Below are 13,532 nucleotides of genomic sequence, written 5' to 3'. Positions count from 1 at the left end.
CGGTTTAGGCTAAGCACCCCAAATCCAAAAATCCAACATCTGAAATGCTCCAAAATCTGAAACTTTTTGAGCACTGACACGATCCTCAAAGGAAATGCTCATTGGAACATTTTGGATTTTTGGATTTGAGATGCTCTACTGTAAGTATAATGCAGATATTCTAAAATCTGAAGAAAATCTGAAATCAGAAACACTTCTGGTCCCAAATATTTTGGGGAAGGGATACCCAACCTGCACATTCTACCAGGGCCAGAGACACCCAACTGTCATGCTGTGAAGGGAGCTATGTCGGTCACCAGCTCAGAAGCAAGAACATAAGATCCTGTCACCCCTCAGGACCTCGACAGAGGCCCATGAGCAGCTTCTGAGCTGGGGAAGGGAGTGGTAGGGAGAAGAAGCCACTGCCTGCTGCTTTGTGACCCCGAGTCCCCCAGTCTGGCACCTGTACTGAGACCATGGAGGCGGTGACATGGCGGACTAGGCATTGTCCTCTCAACTGGCGCATAGGTATTGGCCAAGGTGGGGACAGGTCATGGGGCGTGATGGATAGTGGGCATAATGCCAGTCAACCGAACCCACATCCCTGAGAGTGACATTAAAAACAAAAACAGCAACCCTCTCCCTAAGCAGGAGGAGAAAGCATGGGCACTGGGGGTGAGGGTGGAGGAGGCAGTCACAGGGTGACTCAGGGAGGCGTCACCCAGGTGTCCTCAGCAAGGTGAAGGCACAGGATGGAGCAACTCGGGGCAGAAAGGAGGGACGGGGGCCACGCTCAGACAGGAGGAGCAGTGGCGGAGGAATGGGTGAGGTGGTGGGGGTTCACGCTGTCCCTGGCTAGGAGTTAGAGAGACAAGCTGCAGTGTGGGAGTGAGTGACAGGCAACCTGAATTTCATTTAGGGAGGGCTGGGGTAGGGGGATGGAAAGCACACAGAAGAACAGGAAGCCGTTCCTGGTCTAAGATATACAGACAGCTCCTCAAGAAAAAAAGCAAGCAAGCAAGAACACAGGCCTGTCCCTGTATTATTGATTTCCTTGAAAAAGAGACAAGCTAATCCTTTGAGGTCACCATTTCAGCCTGAGCACGGTCACTGCCTGAAGTTAGAGCTCACCCAGGTTAGACTCCCAGCTCTGCTTGGGTGGCGGGTACGGGCACGCACATTTTTGGGGTGAGGGGAAGAAACGCATTCTTCCTTGACATCCAGTCTCACGGGATGACTGCAGAAGGCTCAGCATGTGTGGGACAAACAGGACCTGGGACACGCATCTCAGGGGCTCACAACCCCACACCAAAGCTGGCTGAAGACACCTCGAAGCCTCACTGAGTCCAGCTCCTGGCGGTGGTGGGCACGGGTTAGACTGACTGCACGCAGTGCACCTGCGGTGCCACCAGGTGTGACGGGCATCTCTCCACAGGCGAGAGGGGAGGAAAAGGTGAAAGGCAAAACAAACCCGACCTGTCTAGAGTCTCCAGAAATGAATGAGGAGGAACTGACAAGAGGTGCGTTGGGAGGGAGAAGAAAGAAAAGGAAAGGAAAGAAGATGGACTTCCTGGGTCACCCCAGTGAGCCCCTACATGGTCACTATCCTATTAAGGAGGCACTTGGATGTCCCCAACCCTGGAAGCAACACCCTTCCCCCTCCAGGCGTCCTGGAGTCTCCTCCTGACTCATCTTGGTTTGGTGTGAGGCTGAGTCCTAACTCACGTTAGGACTAACTAACTCAGATGAGAAGGTGGACGTTGCCCAGGAAGGGACTCTTGACAGGCTGTCTGCTTTCTGGGCTGAGGGTCCTGCATTCCGTTTCTAGATGGGCCAACCCACTAGACTCCTCCACGGAGACAGCTCGCTTATCCTGTCCACGTTCTTGCTGGGCCCTCCCCGGGCCACCTTTCCTGTTTGACTGCACTTCACTCCAATCCGGGGCTCGACGCTGCACAAACCCGGGGGCAGTGTTCACTGTCTTCTACTGGAGTTGTGCTCTGGGGGCACCACTGATGTTGAAAGCAACAGGAGTGGTGTCTGGGAGGCAGGCGGCACAGTGTCCCCACAGTCTCCAAGTCCAGTGAAGTCACTGCTGCTCCTAAAACTTGTTGCTTCACTAATTTTCCTTCCTCACTGGTCCTGAAGGCCTCTAAGCCACCTCCTGCCCCAGCACTGGTAAGAATAAATATTCAAGTGAAGGCAGCGTTGACCCACTTATTAGCAGATGCCACAGCCCCAGGGCACAGTGGCTGACGCTAGAAGAACAGAGACCATGGCAGGGGAAGGAGTGTCCTTGGGAAGAGGCACTTAATTCTAACACTACTTGAGTGCCCAGAAAAGCTGGCCTTGCTATGTAGGAGCGAGGGGCACCAGGGCAGATGGGGCATCAATCAAGTTGGTGACAATGATGGGCAGACGTGCAAAGGTGCTCACTCACCAGGGAACACGCTCAGCTGGGTCACTCCAGCCGCCTGAAAATGTCAGGCTTCCAGGGCTGAGAACAGGTGCTCCGTGCCCCGGCCTGCACATGGCAGTGGGGGCCACCCCCAAGGCAGGGCCTGTGGAACTGAGTCTTGGGCAGGTGGAGCAAGCCTGTGTCACCAGGGCAGGACAGAGCTGAGAGGCCAAAGAGCTGAGCTGTTATCTGTCTGCTTCAGCTCCAGGATCCCAGGAAGCCCCCATCTCTGAGTCAGTTTTCCCTGCTGTGAAATGGGATGACGCTGTGTACTTTACTGTGTGGCTGGGAGTCAAAAGTCACTGGTACGTGCTACACTGATGCAAGGTAAACCGTGGGAGGGTGGGGCACGCATGGCACTGCCAGGTGGGCACATCACTCCCTCTGCACCCTCAGGAAAAGGATATTTTCTCCTTGAGTGGTACTATTTTAGGAGGAAACCATTTGGTTTTGAAACGGGGACTGCACACCATTTTAAGTGTTGCAGATGGACAAAGGCCAGTGTTGCCATGTGAGAGGGAGGCCAAGATGGAATCCTGGCAGAGCGAGAAAAAACAGGGCTGTCGTAAACAGTGCTGGAAGGACCCTTGACCCTTCCGGTGTCAACCTGAGCCTGAATCTGAGACCGACCCAGCCCTCTAGGAAGAGAGGCCAGCAGACAGAAATCCCCCTGGCCCTCCACTTCTTCGAGTGGGTGTCCGGAGGGAGCTTGGGAAGACTCTCTCTGTCACAAGGGGTGGCAGGGCACTGGCCAGGCACTTGCCGGCTGTATCCCTCTCCTGAGTCACCTGTGCCCTGGAGGTGGATCTCACAGCTCCTGTGTTCAAGGCAGGAGAGCAGGCCAGGGTGACCTTGGCCTGTCCCAGGGCAGCCAACGAAGGGCCCCCTGCTCAACAGGGCAGTTTGCGGCCGGGTCTCCAGCCAGGATAAGCTCCGCTCTGCCATCTGCGTTCCCGGCTCTGTTCGGCCGGGGCCTGCCGGGCCACCTGCAACCAGCAGCATCTGTCCACCTGTGAGCGGTGGATGCCACTTGCTCTTCCTAACGGTGAGAGGCTTTCAGAGGCTTCCAGCACTTGAGAGTCCCCACTGTCCCCTCTGACACTGCTTCCCCCTGACTCTCTCTAGGAGGAGGGATGGGTCCAGACAGGGGACAGGAATATTGGCTGGGAGGTGATGAAGGAATAAGGAAGTGCAACAAAGGCGCTGGGCAGTGCCCTTGATCCCAGGGGAGAGTGACACACACCTGCATCCCAGACACTTGGGACAGTCTGAGTCCCAAACGGAACTGGTTCATACGCAATCCTATCACCTCACCAGGGGTCCCTGGCTCCTTCCTGCTGTAGAGGAAGGAATGAAATGCCAACTTCTGACTGTGTTGCCTACCAAAGCCAGAGAAACTGCAGAAAGAATCCTGAGATGTTCCCTAGCCTGGAGGCAAGGTTACCCGTTTGAAAGACCTGGAGCATCTCACACACTCCCATTTGATTTTTCAAAAGAGCAGGAGGGATGGGTGGGTGGGGGGCCTGAGAATCCAAGGTCAGCTGATAGCAGATCCTGATGATAATCTCCATGGGCCCTAATTAACAGGGCCGAGGTCACTGCTGGCTCCAGCTGCAGTGGCCTGCTGGGACACCCGAGAGCCCACTGAAGCAGCAAGTGACTCAGGGGACCTCCACTCCCCGGCACCCTGCTCTGTGGCTCCTCCAGGAAAGGAGAGGGAGAAAGTGACTCATATCAGCTGAGCCGGGAAGCACAGGATACGGATAAGGGTCGTCAGGCACAAGGAGTGGGGTTGGAATTTTCCACTGGTGAAGGTCAAGGGCTTTGGGAGGCCACTGTGAGCTGCTAGTAGAAGCATCTCCCTTTTTGTAAGTAATCATGATGCTACACACAGGCCAGCCCTGGAGACAGTTACTACAGTAAGGATTCTCACTGTGCGTGTGCGTCTCAGGAGCATTCCTGGGAAGACACAGAAGAAATCGCTTCCAGACCACTTTCTGAAAGTTAGACCACAATATAAAAGTCTGTATCTCTGTCTCCCAGAACTACTGTTGCAGAATGGCAATGAAGGAGAGATTACTAGCAGGCCCTTTAAAAAATGCAGGCTGGGTAGGGGCACCATCTACCTGAGACAAACAAGATCTGTGTGCAGGGTAGGGAGGTGCTTTCAATTCTCCCCCGACCTGCTCGCTGCCTTGCTGAACACTTTGAGTGAAATCTGGCTGGGAGCAAAATCAGAAACAGCTGGTGGTAAGAGGCATCGTGGCATCCCTAGAAGGGATGGACAATCTTATGAAACAGAATGACCAGGGGGCAGCGGGGAAGGACAGCCCTCCTCCTCTGGGGCCCAAGGGGCCACTTGATGGAATCTAGCTCTCCTGACCTTTACAAAGATGCACAGGGATAGGCCCTGCAAGCCCGACTTGGGAGGGGAAGATGCTGTCATCACTTGCAGGAGAGCTCAGTGCTGAGAGAGGAAACCCACACCTTTGCTAACTCCCCTTCCTCCAGTCACTCTGCCCCTTCCAACCCACCGAGGGAGGGGAAGGGGCTGCAGAGCAATGAAAGCACCAGACTCTGGGGTCAAGGGAACAGCAAGTTACTGTTCTGCAGAACCTCACACCCTGGGAGCCACATGCAAAACTGTGAAGTGACTTCTGAGACAACGCCAAGGCCCATGTGCCTTGATTTCTCCAAACTGCGTAGAAGAGCCCATGCCAACCAAAAGCCTCTGAGCAAACGGAAGCCCCCAGCAGGGGACTGGGCTATGGGGGAAGGATACTGTCACTGGCCCAGAAAGAAAAGGCTCTCGTGGGCAGCCAGGGTCTCCACTCCTGTTCTGCAGCCTCTGCTTCCTGTTTTCGTGGCTTTTGCAGGCTCTGACGACAATTAGCTCTATGAGTTATAAGTGCAGTATCTGGGAGATGAAGGCAGTAATTAATGCCCGTCTGCTTTCCTGAAGGGTTCCTTCTGTTCGGTCAGAGAGTTATTGAGATCCAGGGAGGGAGGTTTCCATCATGTGGAAGGTTTATAGGAATAAGTGAGGGAACCATTTAACAAGGCAAGAATAACGCTTCTAAATAATTTATCAGGCAAATGGCAGCAGCCAATATTCCCAGCGCTCAGTATCCATTTTGCTGGTGGGCGGGGAGTGTGCCCGGCAGGGTCTTTAGATTCCAGCAGCCTCCCCAGCAAAGACCCACCAGACTGGCTCTGCTGTGGCTGCTCGGCCCTGAACATGCCACCCTGTCTGTGCGAGCCACTCAAACCCTGTCCTCCATCCCCTCCTTCTGCCCAACTACCCTGCTAGAGATCCAGATGGGGCCTTTCCCTTACTAATTTTGCTAATTTTGTCAATCACGGTTTGTTGAGTGCTAAGAGGCTAACGAGCCTCAGCTGTGCTGCTAGTGCCTGGGCTCACCCCTCTGGCTGCCATCCTGGTGCCTTTTCCCGCCCCAAGGCTGGGGGAGGTGGAGAAGGGTGCCAGACAATTAACCCGCTACCAAATTCCCACTAGACCTGCAACAGAGGAATCAGGGATGCAGCCTACTAAACTGCTAGCCACAGATGAATGTGCAGGAGAAGATACACCGACCATTAGCTGACTGCTCCAGAGAGGCAGAGAGGAAAACCAACCTCTGCACAGCCCAGGCCATAGGGCTCCTGCAGCACGGCTGTAGAGTGGGACTAGGAGGGCAAGAAAAGCCATTCAGTGGCCCCTTGGGGTTAACAAATCCAGCCCCAAATAGCCTGCAGGGCCTGTGGAAACCTTTCCTCAGATACGGATAATGAAGTCGGGAGGCCAGCTCCCTGAAAAGCCTGGCTCTCTCTTGGTCCCTGCCTCCCTGCTCCAAATCAGCCAAGTGGCCACGTGTCAAACTGTGTGTCACCTAGCACACCTAAATTTATGTCAGGGCTGAGGAGGACCAAGAGGAAGCAGAGAATATTAACAGATACTGCAACAGTTAAAGAAAAACATTTCTGAGTCCCACCCCCAAAGTAGGCAGAGATAAATAACTGTCTCTGGTTTTGTATCTTATTATCCAGGACCTGTCTGGCATATTATTCAGCTCCCTGCCCCCCACCAATGGCACAAAGCAATCAAGAACAAGCCTGGAGATTCATCTTCTTCTCTTGTCCACTGGGAGGATGAGAGGAGGGAAGATAGGAAGAGAGCTTGGCTGACCCTTCCCTATCTGGAGAGGATGTTTACGGCCAGACCCAGCATCGAACCATATGCTCTTGGGATGGCCAGGAGTAAGGTCAAAATATGGAAAGTTTCTGGAAAAAATGAGATGTGGCACTCTTGGAGAACTCTGCTGAGGTTGGCCCTAGAATCTGAGCTAAGTTTACAACAGTCACGGTCCTGAATCTGGCTATGACCTGAGTGCCTACTCCAAACCACGCTTGACTTTGAGGCCTGCTGCCAGGAAACTTGGGGGCTAGACTCTTAGTGACACGATCCATTTCTGCCTGGGGCCAAGGCCCCAGTGCTTAGCCAGAGTGTGGAGAAGGGTAGACCCTCCTCTCTGAGGAAAGGATTCTACCCGGAAGTAAAGGCACTTCAAACGCCCTCAGCTGCCCAGGCTGGGCTGGGGCAGGCGGCGCAGAGGCAGACACTCACCAGGTAGATGCGGTAGGCGTCCACTCGGCGCAGGGGCCCCCAGCACCGGTCAGTGTCATTGTATTTGGTGTCTGCTTCCACACCGCAGGAGTCGTTGCCAGTGGCGCTGCTGATAAAGAGAATGACAGCAGGCCCAGGCTCAGCAAGGCCGCCTGGCCGGGCTAGGGGAGACAGAAGCCCCTCCCTGCACAGCTGCCTGAGCGCAAACAATCAGACTTTTCACAAACCACTTTGCAGGATGCATCTCTGAGGATGCACCCTCCTTGTTCCTGCAGCACCATTTCCCAATGACTCAGGAGCCCTTGGTGGGAACCTAGTGGGGCAGGGAAGGGGACAGTGACATGAGCTAAGGACATACAGCATGGCTGGCTGTGGTCTGTGCAGAAAAGGGCCTGGGCATCTGCATTCCCTAGATGCAATGAACTCACTTGGCATGGTGCTTCTCCCCTGGACACTCTGCCCTGACTGGCTGAGAAAGCCCCTTTGGCTACCGCCAACCTGAGGGTCAGGAGGGTACTCACCAGGTCACCTGCATGAGGGAGAAGGGCACGGCAGCAGCATAGATGGCGAGGTCCCCATACAGGTAAACGATGATGCAGAAATAGAACAAATTGACCCCCACTGAAAGGAACACAGCCATCAGTCAGGGAGCCACAAAGAGATGTCTGCATGTTTTTTTTTTCTTCTTCTTCTTTTTGACTAAATCTCTACCTCTCCCATAGCTTTCAGTTCTCTGAGCTGTTTACTTTCTACAAAAAGTGGGAAAATGACCCCAAAGTCCTATTTCTTTTTCTGGCTGGCTACACTGTGATGCTGACAAGAGACAGATCAGCTCATGACTTTCACCTGAGAGGACTCAACGAGGCTGGGAGGATCAGAGAGATTTTGAAGCCAGACAGGTGCACAGTGAGTGTGAGGCTTGGCATGGCTGGGGAGGGAGAAGGGAGGAGAGATGCCCCGAGTCAGAAGCCTGAACCCCAGGTGCGTCTGGGCTGGGGCCCCCTCTGGTGTCACCCAACACCGGGCTCTAAGACAAGAGACTGCTACTAAAGAGTTGAAGCAAAGAGAAGTTGATGGAAAATAGCCCAGCTCTCGGAAGCTGGGATCCAAAGGGTAAAAAGCCCTGGATTTCCAAAGGCCAAATGTCTCATTCTGAATCTGACTGATCCCAAGCACACGGTGGCCTGGTGTACTGGGGAGATGGTGCTCAAGACAGGCCCCCTTTCCTTCTTATGGGAAGCACTCTCAAGGGACAATGCTGACTCTGGATGGTGCGTGATGCTGACACTCCCGCTGCAGAGGGGGCATTTGTCCCCTCTCACTCCAGCAGGAGGCTGAACGAGAAGTTGGGAACACAGGGCTCTAGTCCTAATTCCATCAGACTTGTTTCAGGACCCCAGCAAGTCCATGAACGTCTCCAAACCCGTGAGGGTGAGAAGAATCCCACCTGGGCCATCTTCCATAAATGATTCTAGCTAGAAAGGCCAGGTACAAGAGCTCTGAAAAGAATGGCAGGGCCCTACGACCTAAGGGTTACTGCCCAGACAACCAGTCTCCACCCTTGCTCAGACTGAAGCTCACGTTTTTGATGTCACTGGTCTCAAGCTGCTGGCTTCTCTGAGAACATAAAGAAAAATGAAGTGACAGTTCCCTTTTAATCCTGGTGGCTCAGAAGAGCCTGCAGGGTCCCCAAGGGAAAGCCTAGGGCATATTACTCCTTGGCCATGTGAGGTCAGCTCTGTTCCTAGGAGTCTGGGGGGGGGGAAGACTAAGAAAACGTGATCCTCAAGGGGACACAGGTGGCCTCGGCGCCCGCTTTTTGAATATGGCATGTCCTTCCCTGACATGTCAGAGATAGCCTGACGTCCAAGCTTAGTGGCCTCTGGGGTTGGCCCGTCCCTCAGGCCCAGGCTCCAGGTACAGCCTGCACTTCAGCTTGTTTTCTGCTCTGAGGGGACGCATTGTCCCCCGCCCCACTCCCAGCCTTTCCTCCACCTGCCAATGGACTCCGGCATCAGCTCTGTTTATAAACCGCCACTGGCCCTCCCTGGTCAATAAACTTCATTACTAGACACAAAATAAGGGATCAATGAACTTCTTGAGAAGACATCAATGGCTAGGCCCGCATTTCTAAGAAATGAGCTGGGACCCTAAGGGAGCCTCCTATAGAGGAGGCAGCCCCACCAAGGGTGAAGATGACAATCTGGCAGTCTGTGAATCAGGAATGGAGCAGAGCGGAGGTTTTCAGCTGGGGAGATTTTGCCTCCCAGACCCTGCTGGGAACATGTGACAAGGTCTGAGCACAGTTTTGACTGTCGTAAGTAGGAGGTGCTACTGGCAACTAGCAGGCAGAGGCCAGGGATGCTGCTCAGCACCCTACCACGCACAGAACAGGCCCACAGCGAGGAATTCCCCAGCCCAAACATCAACAGGACTGAGCTTGAGAAACCCTGCGGTAGAGAAGGAGACTGCCTCTCAGTGTGAGGGTGGCCTCAGACAAATGTCTTTATTTTCCATTAGATTTGGGCAAATTAAGAGTCTAGTCTGTGGTGGGGGGCAAAAAAGGCAAAACTGCTGGTTCCTAGAATTCTTAAAGAAATCAGGGCAGACTGCAGAACCTGAAAATGAGAAAGGAGGTTTAAAAGCATGCGTCTTCCTTCCAATGTGCACTTTATTTTAAAGCTTGTATTTGGAAAGGGACTTTGCGTGGCTGCCAGGAGGAAACGCTTATGCCTGCTCAGGCTGGTGAGACGGGAGGGATAGAAATGGAACAAAGGAGAAGCACAGATGCAGGCTGAACCTGACCAGTTGGTTTTGCTGAATTCTGAAAACCCTCTGTGAGGCTGGTCCAGCAGGGAGGGTGAACCAGGCCCTAGGGCAGCCTTTGGCTGATAATCACATCGCCTTGCCTAAATGCTTAACATCCTAAATAGCAGTCAAAGAGATTCTAGTTCCTACAGTCCCCCCGGCTCTAAGTTAAGTGCAGCCACATTTAAGACTAGAAAGAACTGGTAAGGCAGCCCACTCGACAAATGGGGCTTTGACAAACTGGCAGAAAATCTTCGAAGACAGTTGCAAAGGGAAGGACAAACTGAGAATGTGACTGACTCTCAATGAAATGGAAATAAACAGGTCTGGGCATTAAAAACTAAACTCTTTTTTCTTGTTTTCTTTTTTTTTTTTTGAGACAAAGTCTCACTCTGCAGCCCAGACTGGAGTGCAGTGGTGTGATCTCGGCTCACTGCAACCTCCGCCTCCAGGGTTCAAGTGATTCTTGTGCCTCAGCCTCCGGAGTAGCTGGGACGACAGGTGTGCACCACCACGCCCAGCTGATTTTCATATTTTTACTTGAGATGGGGTTTCACCATGTTGGCCAGGCTGGTCTCCAACTCCTGGTCTCAAGTGATCCGCCTGCCTCGGCCTCCGAAAGTGCTGGGATTATAGGCATAAGCCACCATGGCTGGCCATTAAACTCATTTTTTTTTTTTTTTTTTGAGACGGAGTCTCACTCTGTAGCCCAGGCTGGAGTGCAGTGGCGCAATCTCGGCTCACTGCAAGCTCCCCCTCCAGGGTTCACGCCATTCTCCTGCCTCTGCCTCCCAAGTAGCTGGGACTACAGGCGCCCGCCACCACGCCAAGCTAATTTTTTGTATTTTTAGTAGAGACGGGGTTTCACCATGCTAGCCAGGATGGCCTCGATCTCCTGATCTCGTGATCCGCCTGCCTCCGCCTCCCAAAGTGCTGGGATTACAGGCGTGAGCCCTTGTGCCTGGCCCACTAAACTCTTAAATAGCTCATCTTCCAAAAGAACCAGATTTGCCATGGAGATATAAGATGTCGCTGGAACACCCAACAACTCAACCCCAGAGTTGGGTGGCTCCCTTATGGTTGCCGCCAGATCCCAGGAAGGAGCACGTTCACCAGCACACTTCAGGGCTCCGGTCTCACTCAGTAAGCCTGGGTGTGGGCTCCTAGCGCCCTCTGCCGGCCACTGGGAAGCCAGGCCCAGGCGTGCGAGCAGCAGATCTATTGCTGTCAGAAGGTGTTAGTTACCCTAGACAGAATCGGCCAGAAGAGGGCAAGGTCAGAGGCAATCAAGCAGGAGGTGCAAAACCATCAGCCAGCCTCCATCAGCTTCCTTTGCGGGAAAAGGAAAAAGCTTATTTTATAGCTGCCTCAGGTTCCTGACTTCCACTGGAGTAGCTGCCTGGGGTTCCTGACCTCCACTGGATTAGCTGCCTGGGGTTCCTGACCCTTGCTGGAGTAGCTGCCTGGGGTTCCTGACTTCCACTGGATTAGCTGCCTGGGGTTCCTGACCCTTGCTGGAGTAGCTGCCTGGGGTTCCTGACTTCCACTGGAGTAGCTGCCTGGGGTTCCTGACCCTTGCTGGAGTAGCTGCCTGGGGTTCCTGACTTCCACTGGAGTAGCTGCCTGGGGTTCCTGACCTTCACTGGATTAGCTGCCTGGGGTTCCTGACCCTCGCTGGAGTAGCTGCCTGGGGTTCCTGACCCTCACTGGAGTAGCTGCCTGGGGTTCCTGACTTCCACTGGAGTAGCTGCCTGGGGTTCCTGACCTTCACTGGATTAGCTGCCTGGGGTTCCTGACCCTCGCTGGAGTAGCTGCCTGGGGTTCCTGACCTCCACTGGAGTAGCTGCCTGGGGTTCCTGACCCTCGCTGGAGTAGCTGCCTGGGGTTCCTGACCTTCACTGGATTAGCTGCCTGGGGTTCCTGACCCTCGCTGGAGTAGCTGCCTGGGGTTCCTGACCCTCGCTGGAGTAGCTGCCTGGGGTTCCTGACCCTCGCTGGAGTAGCTGCCTGGGGTTCCTGACTTCCACTGGAGTAGCTGCCTGGGGTTCCTGACCTTCACTGGATTAGCTGCCTGGGGTTCCTGACCCTCACTGGAGTAGCTGCCTGGGGTTCCTGACCCTCACTGGAGTAGCTGCCTGGGGTTCCTGACCCTCACTGGAGTAGCTGCCTGGGGTTCCTGACCTCCGCTGGAGTAGCTGCCTGGGGTTCCTGACCCTCGCTGGAGTAGCTGCCTGGGGTTCCTGACCTCCGCTGGAGTAGCTGCCTGGGGTTCCTGACTTCCACTGGAGTAGCTGCCTGGGGTTCCTGACCCTCGCTGGAGTAGCTACCTGGGGTTCCTGACCCTCGCTGGAGTAGCTGCCTAGGGTTCCTGACCTCCGCTGGAGTAGCTGCCTGGGGTTCCTGACTTCCGCTAGAGAAGCCGCCTCTTTGTTTTTAATGCCGGCAGACAGGGAGGAATCCAGGAAAATAGGTCAGCAAGGTGGCTTCTCAGGTGCTGAGGCAGCAGCTCCACCACCTGCCCTGCCCCATGGTCTGGCTGTCAGGGTGGAGCCGTCATTACAAGGGTGCAGGCCTGCAGGGAAGCACCAGCTCCCCGTTTCTCCACACCCCACCCCCAAAAGAACTTCTACCTTTATTGAAGAACATGGAGGCCATTTGTCCCATTTCCACCCGGTCTGTGATTTCAAACGGGTTGGGGGATCCACGTCTCTCTGCAGAGCCAAAAGAACAAGGAAGAGGAAGTGGTTCTTCACGTGGAGAGCTTCAGAGGGTGGTGAGGACCTCACTGAATTATCTCAACCATGAAATCCCCAAGTGTCCAAGCTCGAAGAAAACTTTTCCTAATGTTTCCTGCTTGACATGGTTTAACACAGTCTTTTTTTTTTTTTAAAGTAATTCAGAGATGCTCCTGCTGGGGTGAAAGGGACAGCAGGTGTCAGAGCCCAACCCAGCCGACCAGGGAGGAGACAGCAAGGCAGGGGCATGTATGAACGTGAGGGCACAGGGCAGGAGGAAGAAGAGATGCCACAGAACGACATTTACTCAAGCTTCCAGGGTGCACCAGGCAAGAAACCAGGCATTTAACCATCTCAGTAACAGGAAGGGGTATGGCGGGAAACTGAGGTGCAGGGGTCAAGGAACTTACCAAGCTGCAAATCTGAGTAGTGGCCAAGCCAGCAGGGGCCAGGCCTGTGCCCAGGACTGAAACCCTGTGCTCTTTTGAGTCTACCACAGGGCCTGCCTCAGAACCCAGAGGCAGGAAATGCCAGAATCTGCGGGGAGACTCTCTGGGGCCCTCTCCATGAAGAAAGGGAACCCTATGGCCCAGAGGGAAGTGCGGGCCCGCGAGGACCCCAAGACTTACGCACAGAAAGGATGGGCCGCTTCTCTGCCCGCTCGTAGTTGTCCTGGATGAGAACATCGCTGTCTGAGGCTGTGGAGGAGTCGTCATCTTCCTCCTCCTGGGATGGACGAGGAGGAGGGAGGAAAACAAGGGAAAACAAAGGAGCACATCAAAAAAAATACAGAATGTTAGCCAGGTGTGGTGTCATGTGCCTGTAGTCCCAGCTACCTGGGAGGCTGAGATGGGAGGATCACCTGAGCCCAAGAGATCGAGGCTGCAGTGGGCCGTGATTGCAACATCGCACTCCAGCCTGGGTGACA

General features: G+C 54.2%; 1 protein-coding gene across 4 annotated transcripts in view; it reads right to left on the bottom strand.

Moving 5' to 3' along the window:
• TMEM104 (transmembrane protein 104) overlaps positions 1-13,532 on the bottom strand; it is a 64,238-nt gene that overhangs the window by 37,511 nt on the left and 13,195 nt on the right. For all 4 annotated transcript variants that reach the window (XM_055243611.2, XM_055243612.2, XM_063617152.1 and 1 more), the window contains 4 exons: positions 13,234-13,330; positions 12,500-12,580; positions 7,583-7,682; positions 7,062-7,170 (listed from right to left, as the gene is read on the bottom strand). In XM_055243611.2, the coding sequence (XP_055099586.1) occupies positions 7,062-7,170; positions 7,583-7,682; positions 12,500-12,580; positions 13,234-13,330 (387 nt within the window). The remainder of the gene's footprint in view (positions 1-7,061; positions 7,171-7,582; positions 7,683-12,499; positions 12,581-13,233; positions 13,331-13,532) is intronic.

This window comes from Symphalangus syndactylus, chromosome 14, assembly GCF_028878055.3.
Source record: "Symphalangus syndactylus isolate Jambi chromosome 14, NHGRI_mSymSyn1-v2.1_pri, whole genome shotgun sequence".
In the NCBI taxonomy this organism is placed as follows: domain Eukaryota; kingdom Metazoa; phylum Chordata; class Mammalia; order Primates; family Hylobatidae; genus Symphalangus; species Symphalangus syndactylus.
Note: the sequence above shows the minus strand (reverse complement) of the source record. Positions and strands in the feature narration are given on the sequence as shown.